Source organism: Lycorma delicatula, chromosome 12 (assembly GCF_047948215.1).
Source record: "Lycorma delicatula isolate Av1 chromosome 12, ASM4794821v1, whole genome shotgun sequence".
Classification (NCBI taxonomy): domain Eukaryota; kingdom Metazoa; phylum Arthropoda; class Insecta; order Hemiptera; family Fulgoridae; genus Lycorma; species Lycorma delicatula.
Window position 1 is genome coordinate 20,500,274 of NC_134466.1, and position 24,089 is coordinate 20,524,362.

Here is a 24,089-nt window from a genome sequence, read left to right on the forward strand (position 1 = left end):
TGTTGGACCTTTCTTTTTAAATTCTTCAATCAAATTGTAAAGTTTTATCTTATTATATTAATAAGACTATAAAAATAAAATATTGTGGAACGCCTTCTATCGAAAAAGATTAAGGACCATACTGCGACAGATAAAAGAGTTTACTCTTAATTAAGTGTATAAAATCATTTAAAAGCGGTTGAAGGATTGATTCTTATAATTTGTGACAGCTACTCGTGAAATGAATTAGAAAAAAACTTTAGTATTATCAATATTTGTACTCTGACACCCATCATAATTTTGGTCTACCTGTATATCTCCTTCCAACAAGGTGATATTAAAAACACCGATGCAAGCCTTTCTTATGACATTTTTATGAAGATTTTATTAGCATAAATTAGTACAACTGAAATAACAAAAAAATAGATTTAACTAGCAGTTACATATTTAAAGTACCTTCTTATAAACATTTTATTTCATAAATTTCGACTATTGTTACTAAAAAAGGTCTTTACTCTTATATTTTTAAAGCAAAATTAATGTAATAATGTAATGTGACAATCAATTTATAAGTGAAGATAATCTGAAAAAAAAGAAATGAACAATATATGTTGCGTGATAAATGTGTAAACGGTATTCAAAATTATACACTGCGCTCGGAAAGTCGCAGTGCAGCATACTTTAGAATTATGTGTTACATTTTGATTTGTTGCATTAGGTTGGTTGCACTGTGGTTTAGTTGAGCGTTGTCACTAATAAACCAAGACGTCAGTTGTTGAGTTGCGATTGAACATGCTTAGTTTCGTTGTGTAATATTTCGTTTATCGCAATCAATAGTTGCGAGAAATATAATGGATTTTATCAGTAGAGTAACATTTTTCCTCTCGTGACACATATTTCGTGAAGATGACAAGTACACAGATTTAGCAAAGTTTTCAGAAAACTGATTTATAAGTCAGTTTTATAAAACTGATTTAACAGCATCTCGTTTAGCAGATACTGATTTAGCAAAGTTTTCAGAAACTTTTTTAAATACTCTTCTTTCTCACCGCAATGCAGTTCGAAATCTTCTCGAAAAAATGCCGGTAACAGTCTCTGTTAAAGACGCTGATTGAATTGCAAGACCCCTAAACTAAACGAACAGAAGCTGCTTGATATTTCGGATGAAGTCATTAAAAGTCCATCAAAGCCAATGCGTTTGTTAGCACAGCAGCAAGATATCAAATTGGCTACCGCACATAAAACATTAAGAAAACAACTAAAACCTTTTCCCTGCAAAATAATATGTGTTCAAGAACTGAAAACTACAGATCATGCCAAAAGACTAAATTATTTTCAATGATTTAAACGTTTTATTGACCAATATTCCGTAGAAGTCCTCGATGTAACGTTTGTAACAGATGAAGAATGGATTTATACGGGAGGATATATCAATTTACAGAAGAAAAGAAAAAGATTACTTTCTATAGGGGCATCGGAAAGAGCGTTGTATGGCAAAACAGACCACGTACGATTGACAAACTAAAAACCGCAATAACGGCATATGAACGAGACATTGCAGTACATCAGTCGGTTAAAGTGTTTGAAAACAAACTGAAACGTGCTCAACGTGGCACTGATATTTGCAGAAGTCATTTTCAAGACTTTTTATAAATTATTCCACTTATTGTAATATCGTTTCTATTAAATATGAAATAAAAATACAAAGTAATAATTAAGAAGGTTTCGTCATTACACGTCAATAATTGCAGTGCACAGCAGCTCTATGAAAGCACTGTACTAAAGGATACTAAAAGAAATATTTAATTTATACCACATTCATCACAATTGCGATTGGAAATCGTTCTCCACTAATAACTCAGATAATAACAAATCATTCTTTATTATTATGCTTACATGCCACCTCAATGCTTCATTAAAACGATTTCGCACAAAATATTAAAATTTTTAAACTTTTTTTGTTAGTAAATAATATATCGTAAGAAACTAATGAATAAGTAAAAATTATTTTAATCTTTAATGTGTAACCCACCAGACTGATAAAGTGGTAAACTCTTCGTCGCAAGATCACTTGTTTAACAGGTGATTCCTAGTAAAGTTGTTGCTTGGATACGGACTTGAATACTAGACAGTGGATATCGGTGTACTTTGGTAGTTGGGGTTCAATTACCCACACATCTCAGGGACGGTCGGCCTGAATCTGTACAAGACTACACCTAATTTACACGTCATGCATATCATCCTTCTCACAATGGGCCATAGGATGGTTGCTTATTTTCACTAGTTGACCAGATTACAACAAATATATTGGGAATATCATAAATAAAAGTTTTTAAATGTACGTATGAAGCGAATCATTAAGCTTCAAACTCATCAGCAAAGATGTAGTGCGACTAGAGCACAGATAATAAGTGTATTGTTAAGAGTTCTAACTCATTAATTTTTATTTGTATTTCAGTGATGAAGAATCAGAAGAAAAAATAATTAAGAAAATTGATATGCAGTAAGTGATTTTTTTTCAGTGAAATAGTATAAAAATAGAAAAATCTGTTAAGTTATATACTGTCATATATTTATTAATTTCATTATTGAAGTTCAGCGTGAAATAGGGTTTATTTCTAATTCGATTAAACAACGTTGGTTGCGATTTTTTTTCTACTGCTTTTATAAGAGAAGTTACGTTCTCGAGATGGTATAACGAACACTACTCTGAAACTAATATAAGAGTAATTTAAAGAATAATTTTGAAACTGTGGTTGTAGAATTTTGATTGTATCATGCGCCGAAATTTAATATTTCACGACTCAATATTTCCCATCGATCGGTACCCATCACTCTGAGTATAAGTGACAATAAAAAATATGTAAAAAAAATGTTAAAAACCAGTCTTTTACTAAATGAACTAAAAACTAGAAAATAAAAAACGTTTTTAAAACACCACTACTAAATTAAACACTAAAAGGTAAAAAATAATTTTAGGCCGATATCTCAGAATGGATTTGACAAGCTTTACGTGAAAGTCATAGCTTTAAATTAAAAACTTATTGTTTTAGCCAATATTTTATAAGCGGGATGGATGCCTTAAAGAGTGGGGTGCTCATGACAAAGCACCTCTTTAGGTCAACCATTACGCATATACAAAATTAACAGAAAGATCAAATTTTTAATTTGAAGCTATGACTTTCACATAATCTTGCATATCATTATCAAAGCTTGTTATGAAATTCAGTCTGAGATACCGTCCTAAAATTATTTTTTTACCTTTCAGTGCGTTTAATTAAAAAGTGGTGTTTTAAAAATATTTTTACATTTCTTTTATTTTTTTACTTTTTAGTCTTCATAAGATTATACTTTACAGTTGCGCTAGCGCTCAGGTTTGGGCAATCTTTCGAAGTTTCCAATACCGTAGACAGCTTTAAAAGTTTGTACATTCTAAAATATTACTGTATATACTCATATACACGAAATGGAGAAAGATGGAGAAATTGGGGTTTTTTTCCTTTCATTCTTGTCATAATCTAGACGTGCACGCAGCAACTTGTTTTTGGATTCAGTACATCCTGCTCTCATACGGGCTATGTCTGATGTATCATTAGACATAAATATTGAATGTAACGGCTATATGCAATTTGAATTATTTCCTCAGCCGTAAAAAAAATATTTTCGTTCAATTTAATCAATTGAAACGACAATATCACAAACATGGATAATTCTTGAGGTTAGACGCCTGCACCTCCAGAGGTGGCTCTGTCAGTTGCACTCACTCCATCTTCTCCGACGTACTTGGTTTGTCTACCACCTTAACTTGGCTTGAGGAAACTGACGTTCCATTTGTTTCTCCCCCTCTGTAGACCCAACTTACTTTCTCGCTAATCTCGGGTTTCTCTTTGTCTCCATAATGAAAAAGACGTCAACAGTGTATTCTATGTCAAACAGCGCTTCTTTTGAGCCCTCACTCGATAAAAAGTGGTAGGGGTCAAATTAGCGGGGTGGAAGTCGAAACTTTTTTTCGATATAAAACGAGAAATTGGGTAGGATGTATTTTTTTTGGGGGTAGTCGGATCAGGGTCAAATTTATATTATAGAAAAATTGCAAAAAATTGCAGGATCGGATTTTACGAGGGGTTTTCGGAGGGGGCCGGGTTGAAAGGGGCCCAAACCGGATACAATACCAAACAGATCCGGGATTGGTCAAACTGTTCCCGAGATATAGCCCAAAATTTATCACAAAGATGGATAATTGTTTCACTAAGAAAATATGCATATAAACGAGGTTACATAAGTTCAAGAGGCATTTTTTCACTTAACAACTTAGGGGCATCTTAGCAGCTGGAAAATGTTGCGATGTGTTGTCATCAAGACCAAACCTGTATGCAAAATTTCAGAGCGAATGGATAACCGGATGTATTTAAAAATTTGATTGAAAGGTAAACGAGTTTGCATTAGTTCAAGGGGCATTTTTTTCATTTAGCAACTTGGGGCATCTTAGCGAACTGAAAATGTTGCTACAATGTGTTGTTATCAAGAGCAAACCTATATCAAACACCGATCTTTACGGATTCATTTTCTCACGAGCAATCAATCACATATAAAGGTTATTTGCTTTTGTAATCGGAAAATGTACATGGTGAATCTTTATTTATAGTATGATTTTTGAAAACTAATAAACATCTATTCATTAACGTTTGATACCCTTGCAAATCTCAGCACGGATATTTATTTGAATTTATCATAACATTAATATCTTTCACGTTACAAGAATTAAATTCTGACGCGCCCTTCATAGCGTTATCTTTCCTATCGGTTTGAAAACCTATAATAACATAGCACGGTTTATCTATCTGCGACAAAGTTGTCACGCTCCATATAAAAGAATTCGTTTGAGGAACGGCTGTATTTTCATGAAGATCCCACGCTCTGAACGCCATACTCACATCTTTGTTTTCATTTCTCATCTTAGCTAATTTCAATTCATATTCAGGCGCCACTTTTAAATATGGAACAGCCCACACGATTTCTCTTAATTCTATCTTAGATTTACGATCGGAAACCGTAGCGCGTATCTCATTTATATCGCTATCGAAACGTCTCGACACTAATTTCTGTCTATTGTTTATGATTATTTTTTTATAATCATCGGCGAAACCCAAAAACATTAATAATTCTATGCGTAAATTAAAAGTACCGTTTTCATCAAAATCGACTTTATTTTTTCCACTGATCCATCAGTCTACTTCGACCGATGGTAGTAGAAAGTTTGTCATTGAAAGAGCTTTTTTGATACGGGTCATTATGCCTACATATCTTACCAAGGCTACTTCTTGCGCGTTGATAAGATATCATTTATCCTGGAATAAAAAGATGACGGCAAAATTAACTAATTCTGAAGCAGTAAATTTTTGTCCGTTTGCTCTGACAAGTTTTCCAAAAACAATCAGATAACTTTCACCCGAAACCGTATACATATCTGGTTGATTTATAGGGATTTTAATCACCTTTTCAATTTTATTCGCCAATGAATAACGATTGTGGAGTTGATTATATGTTACGGAATCATCTGAACGCGGTATTTTATTTAATTGAAAGTAAATAATAAGGACAATTTCATAAATTATTTTCAAATACCTCAACAAAATCATTTTTATTATGATAGTATTCATCTAATGCTATATAATCAAGATTAACATTACTATTAAGAGTTATTATTATGCGTAATTCATCGCGTCAATAATGAGCCAAAAACTCATTAAAATAATCAATAAATTGAGTAAGTTGAGATTTTATTGATTTATTCCTAACCTTAAAGGAATAAGTAACTTAAAATTTATGTCTGCTTGTGGACATATTGTTATCTATTTTATAAATGATTAAAAATCTAAATCAATGATCTTTTCCCGACGTTGATATGATTACATCAACTTTACTAATTGGAAGTAAATGATAAGGATGTTTTGGCAAATCAGCACAAAGCTCATTAGGTTCAATATAAAATTCATCTATTACAGCAAATTGCAAAAAAATATCCATGAATACATATTTTTATATGCAGTGTATCCCAATGAAAATATTTTTCAATATCATTCGCAAAGTGTTCAATACGATTTTTAATTTCCCGTTTTATTGGTTTGTTAGATGAGTAAAATGAATATTTAATATTCATATTTTTTTTGAAGGTTAAATTCAGATTCTATACTAACTACATTATCAAAAAGCTCCATATTATTATCATCTAGATATATACAGTAGAGATGTAGTATCAATAATGTAATTGTTTTAATTTGTTTTCACGATGATTTTGGCAATAAAAAATTGGTGTTAAATAACATCACTCAAATCTATCCATGAATTGTAAATCTTTTGGAATCTTACACATTTTACATACGCCTTGTTGCCTTTTCGTTTGAGTATTTTTTTCAATTTGATATACACCTTTGTGTTTAGTTTTTTGATAAAAACTTCCTTTTACGAGTTCATTTTTATTATAATTTAGTTCGTATGTAACCGATCGAGATTCAGCGTGCACCGTATGTATTTTGAATATTTAATTCGCCCAATTCGGTAAATAACCTTTTTCGAATACTTTTTTATGTTTGTTTATGCGAACATTAAATTTAATTTTTACAACACTCTTTTTTCTATCGTATTTTTGTTTACATTTGCAAGCACTTGCGATTCGTTCGTCTTATTTACATCTTTCGGTATAAATTTTGTAGGTGAAAGCACAATATTGTTACACTCTTCAAGTAGAGCTTGTAGCATATCAATCCACTTGCAGCTTTCCTGTTCTGTAAATTTAGTCCAAGTTTTCGTTTTTAGGGTTCTATTGAAGCGTTCAGTTACCGCAGGTTTTTTATCTGAATATGTGGAATAATGATTTATGTTGAATTGTTACAATAGAGCTTTCACTTGTGGATTATAAAATTCCTTGCCTGCTCCGTTGAAAATGTTTCATCTTATGCTTTTCAAATATTGGTTGCAAAGCGGACGCGACCTCTTTACCCGTCTTATTCTTTAACGGTTACAGTACGCGAATTTAATAAGACCATCGATAGCAGTCAAAATATATTAATAGATCTTACTGGTTCGAGAATAAGGTATCATTTTGACTATATCTGCTTGCACAAGGTCATTAGACACTTTAATTCGGTATTTCTAATAAGATAATTACGTCTAGCCAGCTTGTGTAATTTTTTCGCTAAATCGGATTTGATAGATATTCCCGTTCTAAAAAGAAAAAAATAACATAAATAATAACGTATTAAAATAAATAATAATGTTTATTAGATAAATCCGACTCGTCTTTCCGTTCTTCCTTTGCTGTTGCCGCGATTTGTAGCTTATTAAAAGTTTTTTCATATAACATTTTTATAAAATAATCAAGTTCCATATCTATATAAAAATGACTAATTTTTGTTTTAGATTTAAAATCTTTAAAAGCAACAATAAAAAATCCTGAACTACTTGGATCTTTAAATTTTTTATAAACAATTATAAAATAGGGATATATTTTTTTTAGTTTATTTAATGCACGATCAAAATTTTTATATTGACCGCGAATAGCGTTATATTTATACTCTTTATTATCTTTATTTTGATTCAAAATTATAATGCAATTATTACATTCATCGAGTGGAAAAAGTGTACATAAATATGGTTTTGTCATGATTTTAATTTTTTTTACATTACCTTTTAATTCGTCAATTTGCAACTTACGTTTTAAATTTTCATCTACTTTTTTTATTTTCGATTAGCAATTTTTCTTGCTTATTTTCTATATCGCAACTTCGAATTCTGCTGAATATTAGCGTTTTGATATGACTTAAAATCTTTGATGAAAAATCTTTTATAATTTTATTACATCGAACATAAAAACTTAGAGATAACCAAGATGCTATTGCTAGTATTAAAGCATCACAAACATACGTTCCTGTTATAATTTTGCAATTACCACCCGTAACTTACTATATTATTTCATCGGCCGATAAGATATATTGTAATAACAATTTAGATTGTTTATTTTCATTCCCATGTTTAAATTGTTTCCCACCATCATGACTTACGTTTGTTGCTTTGAAAAAACCCGTACGTCTATCAATTAGAAGCTTAAAATCACCAAAGATATCATACGGATAGTTATCTTTAATCTGTTCATAACACATATCTATTAAACTCATTTGTAAGTCTATAATAAAACCATAATTATTATCAACAATAAAATGTTGATTTTAAATATTTTTACTTTATTATTTAGAATCATAAAAATGTCTAATATCTTCAATAAATTGAATAGCTTAAATTATACAAGTAATAATAGTGAAATGGTCTACAATAGGCAATATAGAATTGAAAAAGTGGAGTTTACAAAGAGCCAAAATAGTGATTCAATTATTGCATCAATTGAAGTTTCCAGAAAAATATTTACCTCAAAGACTTACTGATCAAACTAAGTCGTATACAATTTAGAGATGCAATGTATTTGTCATTTGAAATAAATGTAGAATTAGAACTCCATCGCATAATTGTGTTGTAGTTGAAAAAAATAAAATAAGATCTAATTGTAGTAATTGGGGTTTGTACCATTTGAATCTAGTTTATATAAAATATTTTGTTGGTCGAAATTCCGGCTACCAAATGTTTCCACAGTCTGCATCGGAATTTATCCAGTCAAAAGCCGCAGTCGGGATTCCCGCATCGGCTTTCTTTGATAAAGTTCAATTAACTCTTCTGATTGTTTATTTTCAACCGTGAAACTAAACTAAGCTAATAGAATAGATGAAGGCTAATTTGTTTCATCTTTTCACCATATATTCATCGATATCTTTATGACCATAAGGAAGTGTATCCATAAGGTTTTCTAATATAAATCTTTTATCATTGTACGGAGAGAGAGAGCTTTTTTACATTGATCAATCGAGTAAATTTGATGTTTAAAAGTACGTATTGATTTCGATGTGGAATATGAAATTTTTCTATTGTTAAACAATCTTTATACATTTCATGATTTAAAATTTTCAAATTATAATCTTTATCAAATATACGAGAACCCTTTTTTATCTCCTAGGCTGTCTTTTTTTGTTGTAAATAATAATCGGTCACACCCAAAAGTAACGAATATATTTTAGTTCTTAACACAAAAAAAACATAGATTGGTTGACCTTTCATTTCATTTTTTAAATGACCTATATCATATTTACTCGATGCGTAAACATTTCGATTTCTTTCATTCAAACGTTTGTTATCCCCAAAATTGATCAAAATGTTCATGCTTCTCGTTTTTCATCAGATACAAACGAAGAAATCATAATATTGGGATGGATTTTTTCTCTAGCGCGAGTAGATAATCTTTATGCGATTCGTGTGTGTTTAGGATATGCTCAATCGACTTTTAAATAAAAACCATTTCCGCATCATCTTTCCCATCGTTTAGACGGTTTACGAACAAATATTCAATTTCGTTTTCATCACACCATCTGAATCCGTCTACAGGCAACGGTTCAATCATACATTTCCCATAAAGGGATCTAACAACATAATATTTAATTAATTTTATCGGTTCAAATACATATCGGGATCTGTAACGAGTTCTAATTGCACCTTCGTAGCCTTGAGAGCTGCGAGCCGCGGTAAATGTTGAGCAGATACATAATTATTCGGATCTGAATTGTTGATTTCAATCATTTTATTACGAAAACTCACAAACATATCAGCCAACAACATGATTTCCAACCCAATTTCATATAAAAATCGTGGTATTCACCGAGCGTCTTAATTTTAAATCGATTCCAAAAGTATTGCGCTTGCATATAATCCGATTCGGAGGTGGTTTGTTTCTTTAAATTATCATAAAACGCTTCGTTGGGCGGTTGTGCTTCATCAAAAACAATTGCCGATTTAATATATGTATATGGATAAAAATACCTTTACGTTGAATCACCATCTTTAATACATCTATTTTTTATTTTATTATCGTTATCATTTGTTTTACATCAATTTGAAACTGTGGGCAAGTTCTTTTAAAACATATATATGCTACGTGACCGTCTGACAATTTACTACAAATATGAAATAAACTTTGCATTAGTTCATTAAGGCTATAAGATAGAAATTTAAATGTGTCTATAAACCCATACGATATTTTATTCTTGAGTGTTATAGATATAAGCTTTTCACTATCGTTTGCTAACAGAATACTATATTAGAGTCAGACGGTATGGTCAAAGGTCAACGATATAAAGAATGATTGACAACTGACGTCATGTTATAAGAAACGGGATTCCCCATGACGTCATCGTATATAATAAAATACAATAGGTAGAACCACATTGAGCATCTCAAGCATATGTTTTACGACGAATTTTTCACTAAATCAAATGTTTCAACATGTAAATTTAACGTGAACACACATTCATCATTGAAAGCAACCTTTCTTTAATGTATTCGAGTAAACCCGTGAAAAAAGACGTCCAGATTCAATCGTCAATTTCTTAGTTGGTTCATTTCTGGAATTTTTGGATGCATCTCAAACCCGTGTTTTGCTATATATTTTGCAGTAAATCTATTCTTTCAGCGTGTAAATTAAACTGCAAACAGGGGATAATCTAGGAAAACATACGTTGAGGTTCTGCTTCAACCTGGACTCAAGTAGTCAAAGGTCAAAATGACGATTGAAGCTGGACGTATTATGCTACTAATTATTCCATTAATTTCAAGTATTTAGCTGTTTTGGGCTCAGTACTCTTTTCTAGTTTAACACGCAATTGAAAGTAACGATAGATTACTTTTCCTTGGTACTCGTTTAATTTTTTTTTAAATTTTTGTCATTTAATTTAATTGTATGTGTTATTTGCATTTTTACTTGAATGAAATTTTTAGACAGTTAAATGATTTAAATAATATATTTAAAAAAAACAATTTCTGAAAGATGGTTACCGCTGGTATAATAAATAAATTATTATAAAAGTGAAAATCCACCTTGCCAGCAAATTAAATGTGTCTTTCTAGATTTTCCAATCCTAAGTCAGGAAAATAAAATAATATTATAAAATAAAGTCAAAAAATTAAAATGATTAAACAGTCATGACTGTTTGCTAGTTCAACTACTATACTAGTTAACCGTCATGACTGCTTAATCATTTTAATTTTTTGACTTTATTTTATTCTCGTGACGATGGTCTAAGCACTGAAAGATCAAGAGAGATACAATTAATTTGCTGGTAAGGTGGATTTTCATATTTTTAATAATTTAGAAAACATACAAAAATATAATTATTATTTTTGTGCATAATACATAATGAGCCTTAACTTGTGTGTTTAATGGTAAATAAAAATGATAAAATTTCCTAAGTTTTGTTTATTCTCACATTTGTTTTCAGATGTACTTTACGTTTAAATATCGCAGATAAACGGAACAATTTTGGTAGGCGCTTAACTCCAGTGTTAAGTAAAACACAAGAAAAATTGATGAAAAAATCGTATATTTCCCACGTACGGTTTCAATTAAAGTTTTCATATATATGTAAATTTGTTAGCCCTGTAAGTATACACTTATTCAAATATACATATGTAGCAATTAAAAACGTACAAGTTATAAATGTATTTAGGAAAATAAAAATATACAATATGAACTATTTGTTATATCGCGCACTCGCAACACGAATATGTATATAAATATAAATATATTTATATGCACGTGATTGAAATATACATAAGACGGGAAATTCATATAACTTTCTCACTATGGAGATCTTGGGCATTGACAAAATGCTACGTAGTAGGAAAATAAAGTTTAACATTGTGAGGATGCATGTAAAGAATATTTATGTATAAAAATCATTCTACTCTTTGAGTAAAATTTAGAGAAACGGAACTTAAGGTGATCGTATCTCTCCACGACCCTGAGTTACTGTGCCAAAATGAATAGGCATCAATGCTCCATATAAAAAAACCATTCTCACAAATTTCATCCAAATTCCTCCCTCCGGTTTAAAGATATCAACAAAAAGAAAAGTAAAAAAATAAAACAAAAAAACATTTATACATGCGTGCGTAAATCTTTCTGAGAGTTTTGAATGTTAAAATTATAGATACTTTTTTGTTTTTGAAATGTCGTGATCTGCCTAAACTCCGAGAATTAACATTTAACCAGATTATAAACCTTTAACTTGCATAGTATAATGCAACACCAAATGCTGTTTTTATTAGTTGTATTATTGTTATGACTCGTATGCTATTATAGCTAAACAGTTCATGCATACAGCCAGGAAATGAAACATGTTAAAAAATGTAGATATATTATTAACTGTCACAGCCAAGCCTGCTCTTAACTGGGGCGAGCAGAATAGCCAACCATTTTAGCAATCGTTACCGCCGATATATCGCTATTTTATAAATAATACAGGTTAAAAACGCGTCTGACAGTGATATCATTTTATTAAAAACAAACTCCACACCATTTTAGTATAATCAAGCATTTTATATAACTATATTAATGTGATGTTAACTAAATAACTGTTTGAATAGAAAATAACACTTTTACCATGATTTTATTATGACAGTGGTTCACTCGGGAACAACATATGAAATATATTTTTTAAACTATCATACGTTGTTTAGTAAGGAATACAGTTTTGGAATGAAATTAGTTAATTTACTTGACTTGACACGGAAGAGTCAGTATTCTGACCAATCTTATTTTGTTAGACTAAACTACGTAAATAATTTTACAGAAAAAAAACTCAAAGTATATTTCCTGTGAAAAAACTACAAACAATAAGTTTCTTAAGTTATAAAGAAAATGATATATAGGTTATTTTGTAGACATCTATTAGTATCAGTGCAACCTGCGCCTCAAATATATCCACCGATTTTGTACTAGATTGTTGATAAAAGCCGTGTTTTAGTAAAGATTGTACTATGGTTTAATACTTTATCTTAATTTGATTATAAGGTATAGAATGCAGTATTGTCCGGTACTGCATCTTAGAAATAATATTATGAAATCAAATTTTGTCAACGATATAAGTCATTATTCTTTTGTTTTATATAATCAGTAAATACAAAACATCTTTTTACTCGGTTCGTTTCAGTGACTTACTGTGATGAAATACTTTTTAAATAAATATATTACTGTTCGATTAATTACTTAAAATATATGCGACTATGCGGTACCATTAATTGAATTAAAACACTGATGGAAATGTCTATCGAGGCATTTGCTTCGGTGGCATCCTGGCGTATGTCAAACTAATGACTGTAATATAAGTCAGAGGATCAAAAAGACGAACTTTGGTAAATGCCATCAGGGCTAATAATGGAGGAAGTGGTGTAGCGATAGAAATCGTCACATAGGAGTAAGGACGTCTCTTAAATTACATCTGTTCATAAATATATCAAAACAATAAGCTGATTCCAGTAAGATTTTATCTTTTTTTTTTTTTCAAGAGAACAAATTTGTTTTCAATGTGAAGTTAATAAATTCTCTTGTATCATTTTAGTAAACAGAAAACCAAGTTTAAGTTTTACATGAAGTTAACGAACAGATTTCTTTAATATAGTGAGATCACTATATTAAAGATGCACAACATGATACTATACACCATAACTCTACGTTGTTCAGAGATACTCACATTTCACTTGAGTCATGAAGTGTAGTTATACACAAATGATAATGTGTTAAAACAAGTGTTGGAAATGTCCACAATTTTCCTGAAGACAAACCATTCACACTACATTTTTTGAGATGAAATCCATTATCCCTGACGTCCTATGACAGTCAAAAATATGGTATGAAGGGTTTGGACCTGCCTTCAGGAAACTGGTGCACATTTCCAACACTTGCTGTAACGCATTACCAGTTGTGCAAAACTACATTCCATGAATCAAACGATACGTATATGTATATTATAGTCCATAGTGGAGTTATAGTGTATAGTATCATGATGTGCGTGATAAATAAAACTCACTATAAAATCAGAAAATTGGCTTTAACACAACCCTAATAGTTCTAGTTAAAAATAAAATGTTAATTAACGTGAAATTAAAGTGATAGAATTAACCAAAATATAAGCTTTCAAAATACTTAAGTTTAGATCGAAAAGAAAACTCAGTTCTCTTAGTTGCAAATTTAAAGCTGAGCAAAATATGCATACACATTACCAATGTAAAATATGCATACAGTTATTTTTTAATGTTTATTATATATAGGCGTAACCACGGTGAAACGCTTGCACCCCCCTGTTACATTTGTTCAAGCGAAAAATTATATGTTAATTTCAGTTGGTTATATATAATGCGCGACAAAAAAAATGTCTAAATCATGACGAGAGCGCTCTCAAATGAACGAGTGTGGAACTGGGGGTTCAAGGTCTGGATGGCCTTGAGTGGGAAAAAACTCGAAAATTATTGAATGTTCGAAGTTAAAATTAGCGAGAATGTTCTAGTACCTTCCGTTCACTATTTAAGCGCTGCAATCAGTACGAGTGAGTCACTTGGGAGAGTAGACGCATTAGAGCTAGTTGCGGCCACAATCCCGTAACAATAGCAAACTAAAATGGGTATCAGAAACTTACTGGGCACGCAAGGTATGTATCTTCATTATTTTCATTTGAATCGATGAGTTGCAAAACCATCTAATTAAAGCAACCTAAAATTTTCAGGAAATGCGAAAACTGAATTTTTGTTTTTAATGTTAGTGATTTTGATGTTGTCTTTATTATTGAAATTTTAAGAAAAATCATACAATACTAAATAAGAAAATAATAACAAGTACACCACACTCCAATAAATTTCAATAACGATTGAAATTTGAAATTAGCTATTTTTCAGCAGTTCTGCTTAAGTAGATGGTTTTGAATTTAGAAATGTTTGATTTTACAAATAGCTACTTCTGATAGTTGCAAATAATAAAACATACTTGTACAAAATATTTAAGGTTTATTAAAAAATACCGTCGTTCAATAATAAAAAACATTAAGAGTTCTATAGCTAATAGGTTATGATTGGTTCAAATTTCATAATAGTCCAATTTTTGTTGCGACCAAGTTCAATCGCTACACAAGTTGTTATGTTAAACACAACACATTCTTGACAAAAAAATTTCTAACCACAATAAGAACCATTTGGTTCACAGTATTTTCATTCTGTACACAGCCACAGCCTGTTAGATTTGATCATTCCATCAGTTTCGTTGTATTTTTTCCACTTATTCCACTAGTACACTTTTGTAGAAATGAAAATAAAGACAGGTTAGAAGATTTTGAAACCAATAAACTCATATTTAGGTTGAATATTTTTCACGAACGAAAAAAATATTTTAATGATTTTCAAAACGTTGTAATTTTGTGAAAAATTATTGTATGGAGACGATTAAAAAAAAAAATTTTTAGCTTGAAGTTTCTAGTAGAGATTCCGTTCAGAAGCTTAAATTCTTAGTTGCTTTAATTTTTTTGCGAAGTGTAGTAGTAGTTATTTATTTTCTTTTAGGGAGACAAAAGAGAACACAACCTGATAAAAATAACAGCGAAAGTGATAGCGGCGGAGAAGAGAAATCGAAACAGAATGTTGGTGAAAATTCAACTGGATCTTCACTACCATCTGGTTCTGGTGCACAGGATCAAACATATTTGATAACGATGCGGGTCACCGACTTGGACGTCCATTGAGTATGACCTCATCTCTAAAAATGGAAATTTTAAAAAACTTTTTGTCACCAATTACAACTTATGACGTTGCTACGGATGCTGTGCAATTAAAAAGAAAATTCAAATACAGATGGTTGGCGGATTACGCTCCGCTTCTGGCGTACTTCAAGAAATTAAAGGTCGCGTTGGACATTTAATGTGTATTGTTTCCACCAACAAACGTAAATGGTCTTTTGGGTTCTTTCAGAGTGAGCCCTATTACTCGCTCGCTATAAAGACACCACGAATTCGTGAAATCTCACACTTCGTCTCAGTGGCACAAATTGGCGGCCACAGCCGCAAAATGTTTTGTTGAAAATATAACCGTTCACGTACATCTGATTTCTGTCCACCTACAAGAAATAGAAGGTAACAAGAAAATTTTTTGAATCGGTAATTTCGATTGTGATGTTTTGTGGTACACCTGACCTGTTTTTGGTGTTTCTGAAGACTTGATAAAACTCAAACTTGACGTTGAAGACCACATTATAAAAGAGCACAAAAATCCAACTTGTCATCGTGGATTCAAAATGAAATATTCAGATTATATGACGACGTCATTGGAGACGACATCATTACTGACATAAATATAGCATGTGCTACAGTATCCTGGCAGACAAGAGCACCGGCATATTTTGTAAAGAGCATTTTTCCATTGAGGTTAGATTTTTGACGATGAAAAGTTTTAAGATTCGTGAGGAATTTATAGTTTATGTAGAGTTATGTAGAGTTGATTGACACGATGCGAAATCTGTTTCATCTGAAATTAACATCTTTGTAGAAAAGATAGGCCTTTATCCAGAAAAGTGCATTGGAAAAGGATACGATGAGTGTTCCAATATGGTAGGGAATGATGGTGGTGTCCACCAGAAAATTATTCGAGAAAAGAATACGAGAGCATTATAATTTTTCTGAGCTAGTCACAAATGAACTTAGCTGTAAACAACTAAAATGAAATAAAAGTGATACAACATGCGGCTTTCACAATAAAAGATATAATAAGATTCTTCGGTGAATCAGCCCTTCATCGAAAATGCATACCAAATACAGCAACGCTCTGTGAAATCCGTTGGTCTCAAAAATAAAAAAGTATCGCCTTATTCAAGAAATATTATGTGCAAATTGTTATGACGCTTGAAAAACTGTCAACAGACGGTAACAATGCAACGGAAAGAATTGCTTTTCAAATGCATTATGCTGCTACAAAATCAGAAAATCATTGTTAGTGTTTGTCTCACAGCAAAATATTCGGAATCACTGCAACCGGTGGTACATACTTTTCAGTCAAGTATGGACTTACTTTAGTGTGAAAATCAAAAAAAAAATCATTAACACCATGACTTCATCATGAGAAGACATGTGGAAATGCGGTTGTTGAAAGTGGAAGTGTGATAGGAGATGCTGAAACAATCGCTTAGCATCTTGCAACAGATTTCAATATGCCGCGAGTCATAAATCAGCAAAAACAGCGTTTGAATCCATCAGCATAGACTCCTGGCAGGAAAAAATGTTCCAAATGTCAAACTGAAGGAGGTAGTACTAGGTGCAATACTTAAAGAAATCCAATTGTTCTACCCATCCAAAAAACGGACGCTACTTATCTCACTTCCACAACGTTTACTATCGAAAGATCCTTCAGCACCTTATGCAGGACAGAAACTTGGTTACAGTCAACAATGACAGAAAATCGGCTTTTCGGTCTTTGCATGATAAGTGTGCATAAAAAGAGTGTTCTGGAGCTAAAAATAAATTTGAGAAGAGATTTTGTCAGGATTAATTCAGAACCCTCATTGGCTAGTGCTTAATTATGATTTAGATAGGTTCAAATAGCATTGCAATCATTACTTTTGGCGTTTTAAAATGTTCATACAAAACCATTTAAAAAAAAAAAAACATTTTCATATTTTCCCCCTGGAGAAAATTCAGGCTACTGCCTATGTTATTATACAACTGCACTTGCCATCTTGTTCCCAGAGGTTTATTTTTTTATAAATAAAGTAATAGAATTTCATGTTTTGTAAACAGTGATGAACATTTTTGTGCATTGTAAGTATTAATAAGTAAGAATGAGGATGCCTTGAAAAGTATCGTGTATTAAATGAGGTAGAAAATAATATAACAAGTTACTACATAAATCTAATTCTATGGTAGTGTTAGAGTAATATTTTAATCCCTTATTTATTAATAACAAATTTTATTCTGTTTTAATCTCAAATATCAAAGTACTGACTACTCTTTAATAGTACTATTTCTTGTTTGATTGTATCTTCTGTGTCTATTTTTTTTTTTTATAACTTTATCTCGTAATTGGATATAATAAACATACTGCTACATTTAGGGTCTGGTTAAGTAGTTTATATTCAGTTTATGTAGTTCTAAATCTTTTAAAATTCAAGTGAAAGTTCTAAAATTCTTCTTGAAGCCCAAACCTGTCCTCAGCTAATTCCTTAGTATCTAAAAGAAAAGCATATATTTGACGTTGTCAAAACATTAAATAAATAATCCATAATTAACTTAATAAATGCAAAAATATATATCGCTAATGGGCTGTTTCTATCCTGATAAATATACCTCAATTTCCTGAAGAAATTATTGATTAAATTTATGGATACTGGTTGAAGAGTGCCTTAAAGATCTTTGGATGAGCTTGAATTGTGGTCAACGTGAGGATTTCGTCCTTTATCTATTACCCACTATTTTCTTATCTATGATCATTTCTCAATGTAGTGTTCAGCCAGATGCCTTTGGATCCATACTGAGACCACCATCAGGATCAGCTTGAGTTGATGTATCCTGGTTTTTTTGGGATTTGATCAGTACATCTTTGACTATTGATCTACCCGTGACTCTTTAACATACTTTATAGCTATACTATCTCAAACTAGGACTGTAGGGTCCATAATTAAACACACATTACATATATATTGTGTGTGTTTTATAAACACAACTTTTTGTATACAGTCATGAATTATTACATCAAATGCACCTATTGTTTAAAGAATGTATTTATTTATTTTATTAACTCCCGTGACCATTAATTTTTTTTAGGTGCCTTATTTAATATCTTAATTTATATTTATGTAAATATCCTTTCATTATTTATTTCTAATATATAAAACTACTCAGTTGCAGGTCTTTTTAAACAAAAATATTTTACAATACAAAATATTAAACTTCACCGTCAGTGGTTATCAGTTTAAAGATTTTATCTTATCAATGCGTAAATGTATTGGTCTTACGTACTGTTTGAGACATCAAAATATTATCACACCTGTAAGTTTTGAAATATCTGATTAGACTTCTCTTTATGGTTAATAGCATTTAACAAAAAAGCTTTTGCCTGTAATGATTTACAGTGTATATTTTGAGTAAAGAGTTTACCATTTATTAAACTATTTTATTTATATAGTCACCTACATATAAAAATGGTCAATTCTATTAAAAAAACTTATTTTTTTCCCTATAACTTTATATTTGTCTATCCTGATGTATATTTGTTCAGTCCAAAAATTTATTTGTTGAATAAAGTTAAAAAGCTGCTGTAATATTTTAGCTAAAGCCTGCAGCTGTTGTAATTCTTTATTTTATTTTATAAAAATTATTTACTTTGGAAAAAACCATTATTAAATTTTAAGATTATTAAATTCCAAGCTATAGTCTATTTCATATTGACCAGACTGTTTAACCACTTGGCCACGACCAATCAATCTACCAGAAAATTTGTTCTTCAGAAATTTATGAACGGTTATACTCGATATGTAAGTAGCAGGGTCCAAATTGCTGGAATATAAGTTGTAAATGTTATAGATGAGAAAAGGCAAAATTTTCCAATATATCAAGGTAAATGTTCATAAAGGAAAAATGAAGTGATCTCACCAGTGTCAATTGCCACACATTCATTTTCAAACTGTCCTGATGTGCTCAGTATTGTAATGGGGGTTTTCTGAACCCCGGAATCTGATGTTTTATTTACCTTTAAAAGTAAATGAAAAGTAGTCTCATAAGGTCGAGTTATTTCATTAAGATAATTGTCATCATTAAACAAATCAAGAGAATTCTTACAATTAATCCTATGTTCTTGTGTGATTGGTAGCACTACTTGACAAGAACAAATTTTAAAAGGTTCCTAAAGACATTATGAGTAATTGAACGAGGAATGTTTAATTCAGATGCTGGTTATCATGTTGACTTGTGCGAACCGTATAAGTCCTAAAATAATCATTACTTGTTATACAAATTCAGTATTTTGAAATTGAATAATGAATCAATAAGATTCAAAAAGCAAATGAGAAACCTCTTGCAGATGAATTATCACATAGAAAACATTTAGAAAGAAATGGATAATATGAACTATGTATAAAAAAAAGGAAAAAAGGAAACGGATATACTTAATATTTGGAGAAATATACAGTAGAAGTGTACTGATTTAATAGAAAACCACATAAACTTTCTGTAAAAAATCAAGTACAAATGTAACAGGATGAAATAGGTGCATCAATCAGAAAATGAAAACGTAATGAGGAGACTGAACAAATTTAGAATATGGACAAGCTTAATTCAGAATAAGAAAACTAATAGGCCAAGAGATATCGTGATGAAAAAAATTGACTAAAACAGTGCTAGAAGGATCACAGAAGGTGCAAAGAAGAGCCTAAAAGATCAAGAATGATAAAAATTAAAAGAGATTGGATCTACAAAGAACTAAAATTTTTTGTTGAAAATATAAAGCAGTAAGAATCATACATGGTGAAAGGGCCATGTATCAGACAGGTATGATGATGAGTTTTGAAAATAAAACATTTGTTTAGCATTCAAACTTAGCATCCCGTTGAAGAACAGTTTAAAACAACCACTAAATTAATCGCTTTAATTTTAAGAATTCCCTTTATTTTGCTATACTATGGTCATTTGTCATATCTGAAAAAGTTCCAACATCCTTGACATAATCATTTAACTTAGTGAAAAGTTCAAGTCATTTTTCAAATCAAAGAATCATTTGTTTTTTTTACATACTATATTCATACCTTACAGGTAGATGATTACAACTTAAATCACAGATTCAATTAACTCTCTCTTTCTCTTCTGTTTAGCCTCTGGAACAACTGTAAAGTATTACTTCAGAGGATGATATATATGAATGTAAATGAAGTGTAGTTTGCACAGTCTTAGGTCGACCCTTCCTGAGATGTGGTTAATTAAAACCCAACCACCAAAGAACACTTGTATCCACAATCTAGTATTCAAATCCATACAAAAGTAACTGAGTTTACTAGGATTTAAATTTAGAACTCTCGACTTTAAAATCAGCTGATTTGCGACAAGTTAACCACTAGACCAGCCTGGTGGGCTACATTCAATTAACTACTCTTCATCATATTAACTCACATGTATATCTGATCTGCCTAAGGAACATTACAATACTTTCTTCATTGATTCATTGAATTTATTAAAATAAAATAATGTATATCTTTTATTATTATAATATAACTTTACATATAATCATTCAGCAATAGTATAAAGAATCATGAACGCTATGCTCTTTAATGTTGTACATTTCTATGATTTGAAAAGCTGAAAAAGAAATAGTGCCAATGCAACATTTATCAAATTCACTGTGCACTTCTATGCATACAAACGTAAATATAACAGTTGTGTTTACAAAGATGAATCAGTACAAATAAATCGTATTTCTAACGGAATTTATTAAAAAATAAACAATTGGCACTTTTAGATTATGCAGCAGTTTTAACAACAGACAAATAATTTAATGGCTTTTATTTGCACAAATTATTTTTAGATATATTACAATAACGGTTTTTAAATGCTACATTAAAATGAGTGAAAGTAAATAAGTTCTATAACATCCACTTTGGGCAAGGAATTTGTCCTGTAGTAGCCCCTTTAAATAAAACCTGTATAACAGTTCTTTAGCTAACCTTTTTCCTTTTGTATACTGACATTGTACTTGCAGATTTAAATTTCTGACTTCTAATATCAGACAAAATTTTCAGTTACTTAAATGATGAAATTTTCAAAATTTAGAACATTTAAATATTTTTATTTCATCTGTAGTTTTGCGAAAAATATAATTTAACTTTTGTGAGGAGCTGTTTATAATTGCAGCCCAAGTAAGTGTTATTCTTAAAAGACTAAAAAAGAAAATTAGGAAAAAAATTATTATTATATGGATATAAAAATAAAGATATAGAAATATATTTGGATACAGTCATTACAGAACGTAGAAGGTTTAAGGGGCAAGAATACAAAAGGTGAGCCATTTCAAACATTCTTTAAAAGATTTGTTGAGGCACAGATACGTGCCTTTAGATTTCTAACGGCCTGTAAATCATACTAATCACTGATCTTGACATAAAAATTAGGAACATAGGTTCAAATAAGTAGTAAAGATAGAAGTAAGCTACAAATGTCAAAATAAAGTTTTTGAGGCGTGTAACAGGGAAAACTTGCAAACAAATGATTGCTTCTTTGTTTTGTTTCAAATCATGATCCCCATTGGTGACATAAACACAGTAAGAATAATTCGATAAATATTTCATGGAAACTGATTCAGCATTCATAGAGAGTGGCAGCGATAAACAAAAATACAATACAATTACATTTAACTCCTCAAGGAGTAATCGATTTATTACATTATTATGAGTAATTACATTACAAGGAGTAATTACATTATTACTGGTCGACCTGAGACCAATACAAGATTACACTTCATTTACATTCAATCATATTATCTCCATCCATTCTCTGAAATAATACTTTATGGTGGTTCCAGAGACTAAACAGAAACAAATATTAATAAATAAGTATTCTCCAAGGAAATTTCTAACTCCAAGCAATCAGGAAAAAAACTAACTCATTGAAAATTTTTAAAATGCTATAACATTAAAGGCAATGCAAAGTGATTATAAATGATACTACTTCACATAAGGTGCACTAATTGTTAGCTTACTATTATCAATTATGAAAATTTTGCAAAATACTCAATTCTCTGCTACTTGTATTTGATGCTTCTATCATTTAAATTTCTTAAAAGTATTGGTTCTGTCAGTATCAAAAAGGTTAATGTACTGAATTGTTCCGTCACAAATGACTGATTATTACCTATTTTGCTATAAAAATCTCCCAGAAATATAACTCTTAATTGTGAACAATATAATTCATTAAATTGTACATTACTTCATTTTAAATGTGTTTTAGGATGGTGATTTTGAAAAATACTTTTTATATCAGTCTTTTATAAACCAGAAGTGACTAATGGGGAAAGGGTTGAAAATGCTGCTGATGAGTGATTCTGTTTAATAGTAGAAGCATCCTACAGCTGTTACAAAATTAAATCCAGCATCCTATAAAAAATAAAAAAATAAATAAATTAAAAGTGTAATTATATAGCGAATAAAAACAAAAGTAACAGATAGTGCTTTATTAACTAACCTTTAACTGTTTCTTCCTTTTTTACTTTTTATTTTAATTCTGAAGCAAAAAGATCTAGAGAACTTTACAATGCAGTGCGTTCACAGCATCAACATTCTTATGCTGACTGGCTAGCAGGAATCCCAAAATAGTGTAAGCATAACTTTACAGGCTGAGGATAGTTTATAATATATATATATATAAAATAAAACATATTATCATCACAATGAATTCTTTGAACTTTGATTATTTAATGATGCATGCATGATTCATACTCAAAAGCAAAGTGTCAAGAGAGATATTAAATAAGCATAGTCCTGTACAATTCAATTCGTCCTGTGTGCTGTAAACATTCACGCACAAAACGTCTCTGAAAGGAATCATTTTCTTACGTATGCTCTTCCCTGGAAGTTTTTAGTTATAAATACACACAACATAACTTAACGTATACACAAAATCTTATATTTTCACCATTCTACTCCTACTAAAATTTTTATTAAATTAACCCTGCGTTCAGCAACCACAAAGAAAAGATGATCCTAGAAGGGAACTACAAAAAGACTAGAGAGATTAGATCTTTTATTCCAATTTGTACATAATAAATTTGTCTAACGCTCAGCCCAATGTTATTTTTTTTCATTTGCATGTGTTGATAAAAATGATGCTGTAAATTAGCTTTTCAAAGATATAATGCAGCTCCTTCATCAGAGAATAATACTTTTTTTAGTTTACATTTTTTTTATTTCACATTTCATCATTCTGATTAAGTTGGCTCTGACTTAGTTCATCAAATCTATTTTCCATTTTCCACTCGTTATAAATCTTTTGATTCACTTTTTTTTCAAGAAGGCCATATATCCCTGGACAAATAGACATTGAGGACTTACTATGAAATAATATTTTTATAGATTTCTACTTAAGAATAACTTACCCATTGGATTGAAATTATTTTTGCTGAACTCAAAGAAGTATGCATTTCCACCCTTCTGAATTAATGTGAATCAT

The 24,089-nt window shown here is 30.6% G+C and overlaps 1 protein-coding gene across 3 annotated transcripts in view; it reads left to right on the forward strand.

Moving 5' to 3' along the window:
- The window catches only part of LOC142333452 (uncharacterized), a 238,602-nt gene that overhangs the window by 71,146 nt on the left and 143,367 nt on the right, over positions 1–24,089 (forward strand). Inside the window, exons 15-18 of one of the 3 annotated variants that reach the window (XM_075380595.1) lie at positions 2,438–2,482; positions 11,352–11,511; positions 18,783–18,929; positions 22,872–23,088. The exons of the other annotated variants lie outside the window; for them this stretch is intronic. Coding sequence (XP_075236710.1) covers positions 2,438–2,482; positions 11,352–11,511; positions 18,783–18,929; positions 22,872–22,925 — 406 coding nt within the window. The 3' untranslated portion in view covers positions 22,926–23,088. Of the gene's footprint in view, positions 1–2,437; positions 2,483–11,351; positions 11,512–18,782; positions 18,930–22,871; positions 23,089–24,089 lie in introns of those variants that run through there. 3 annotated transcript variants of the gene reach the window in all.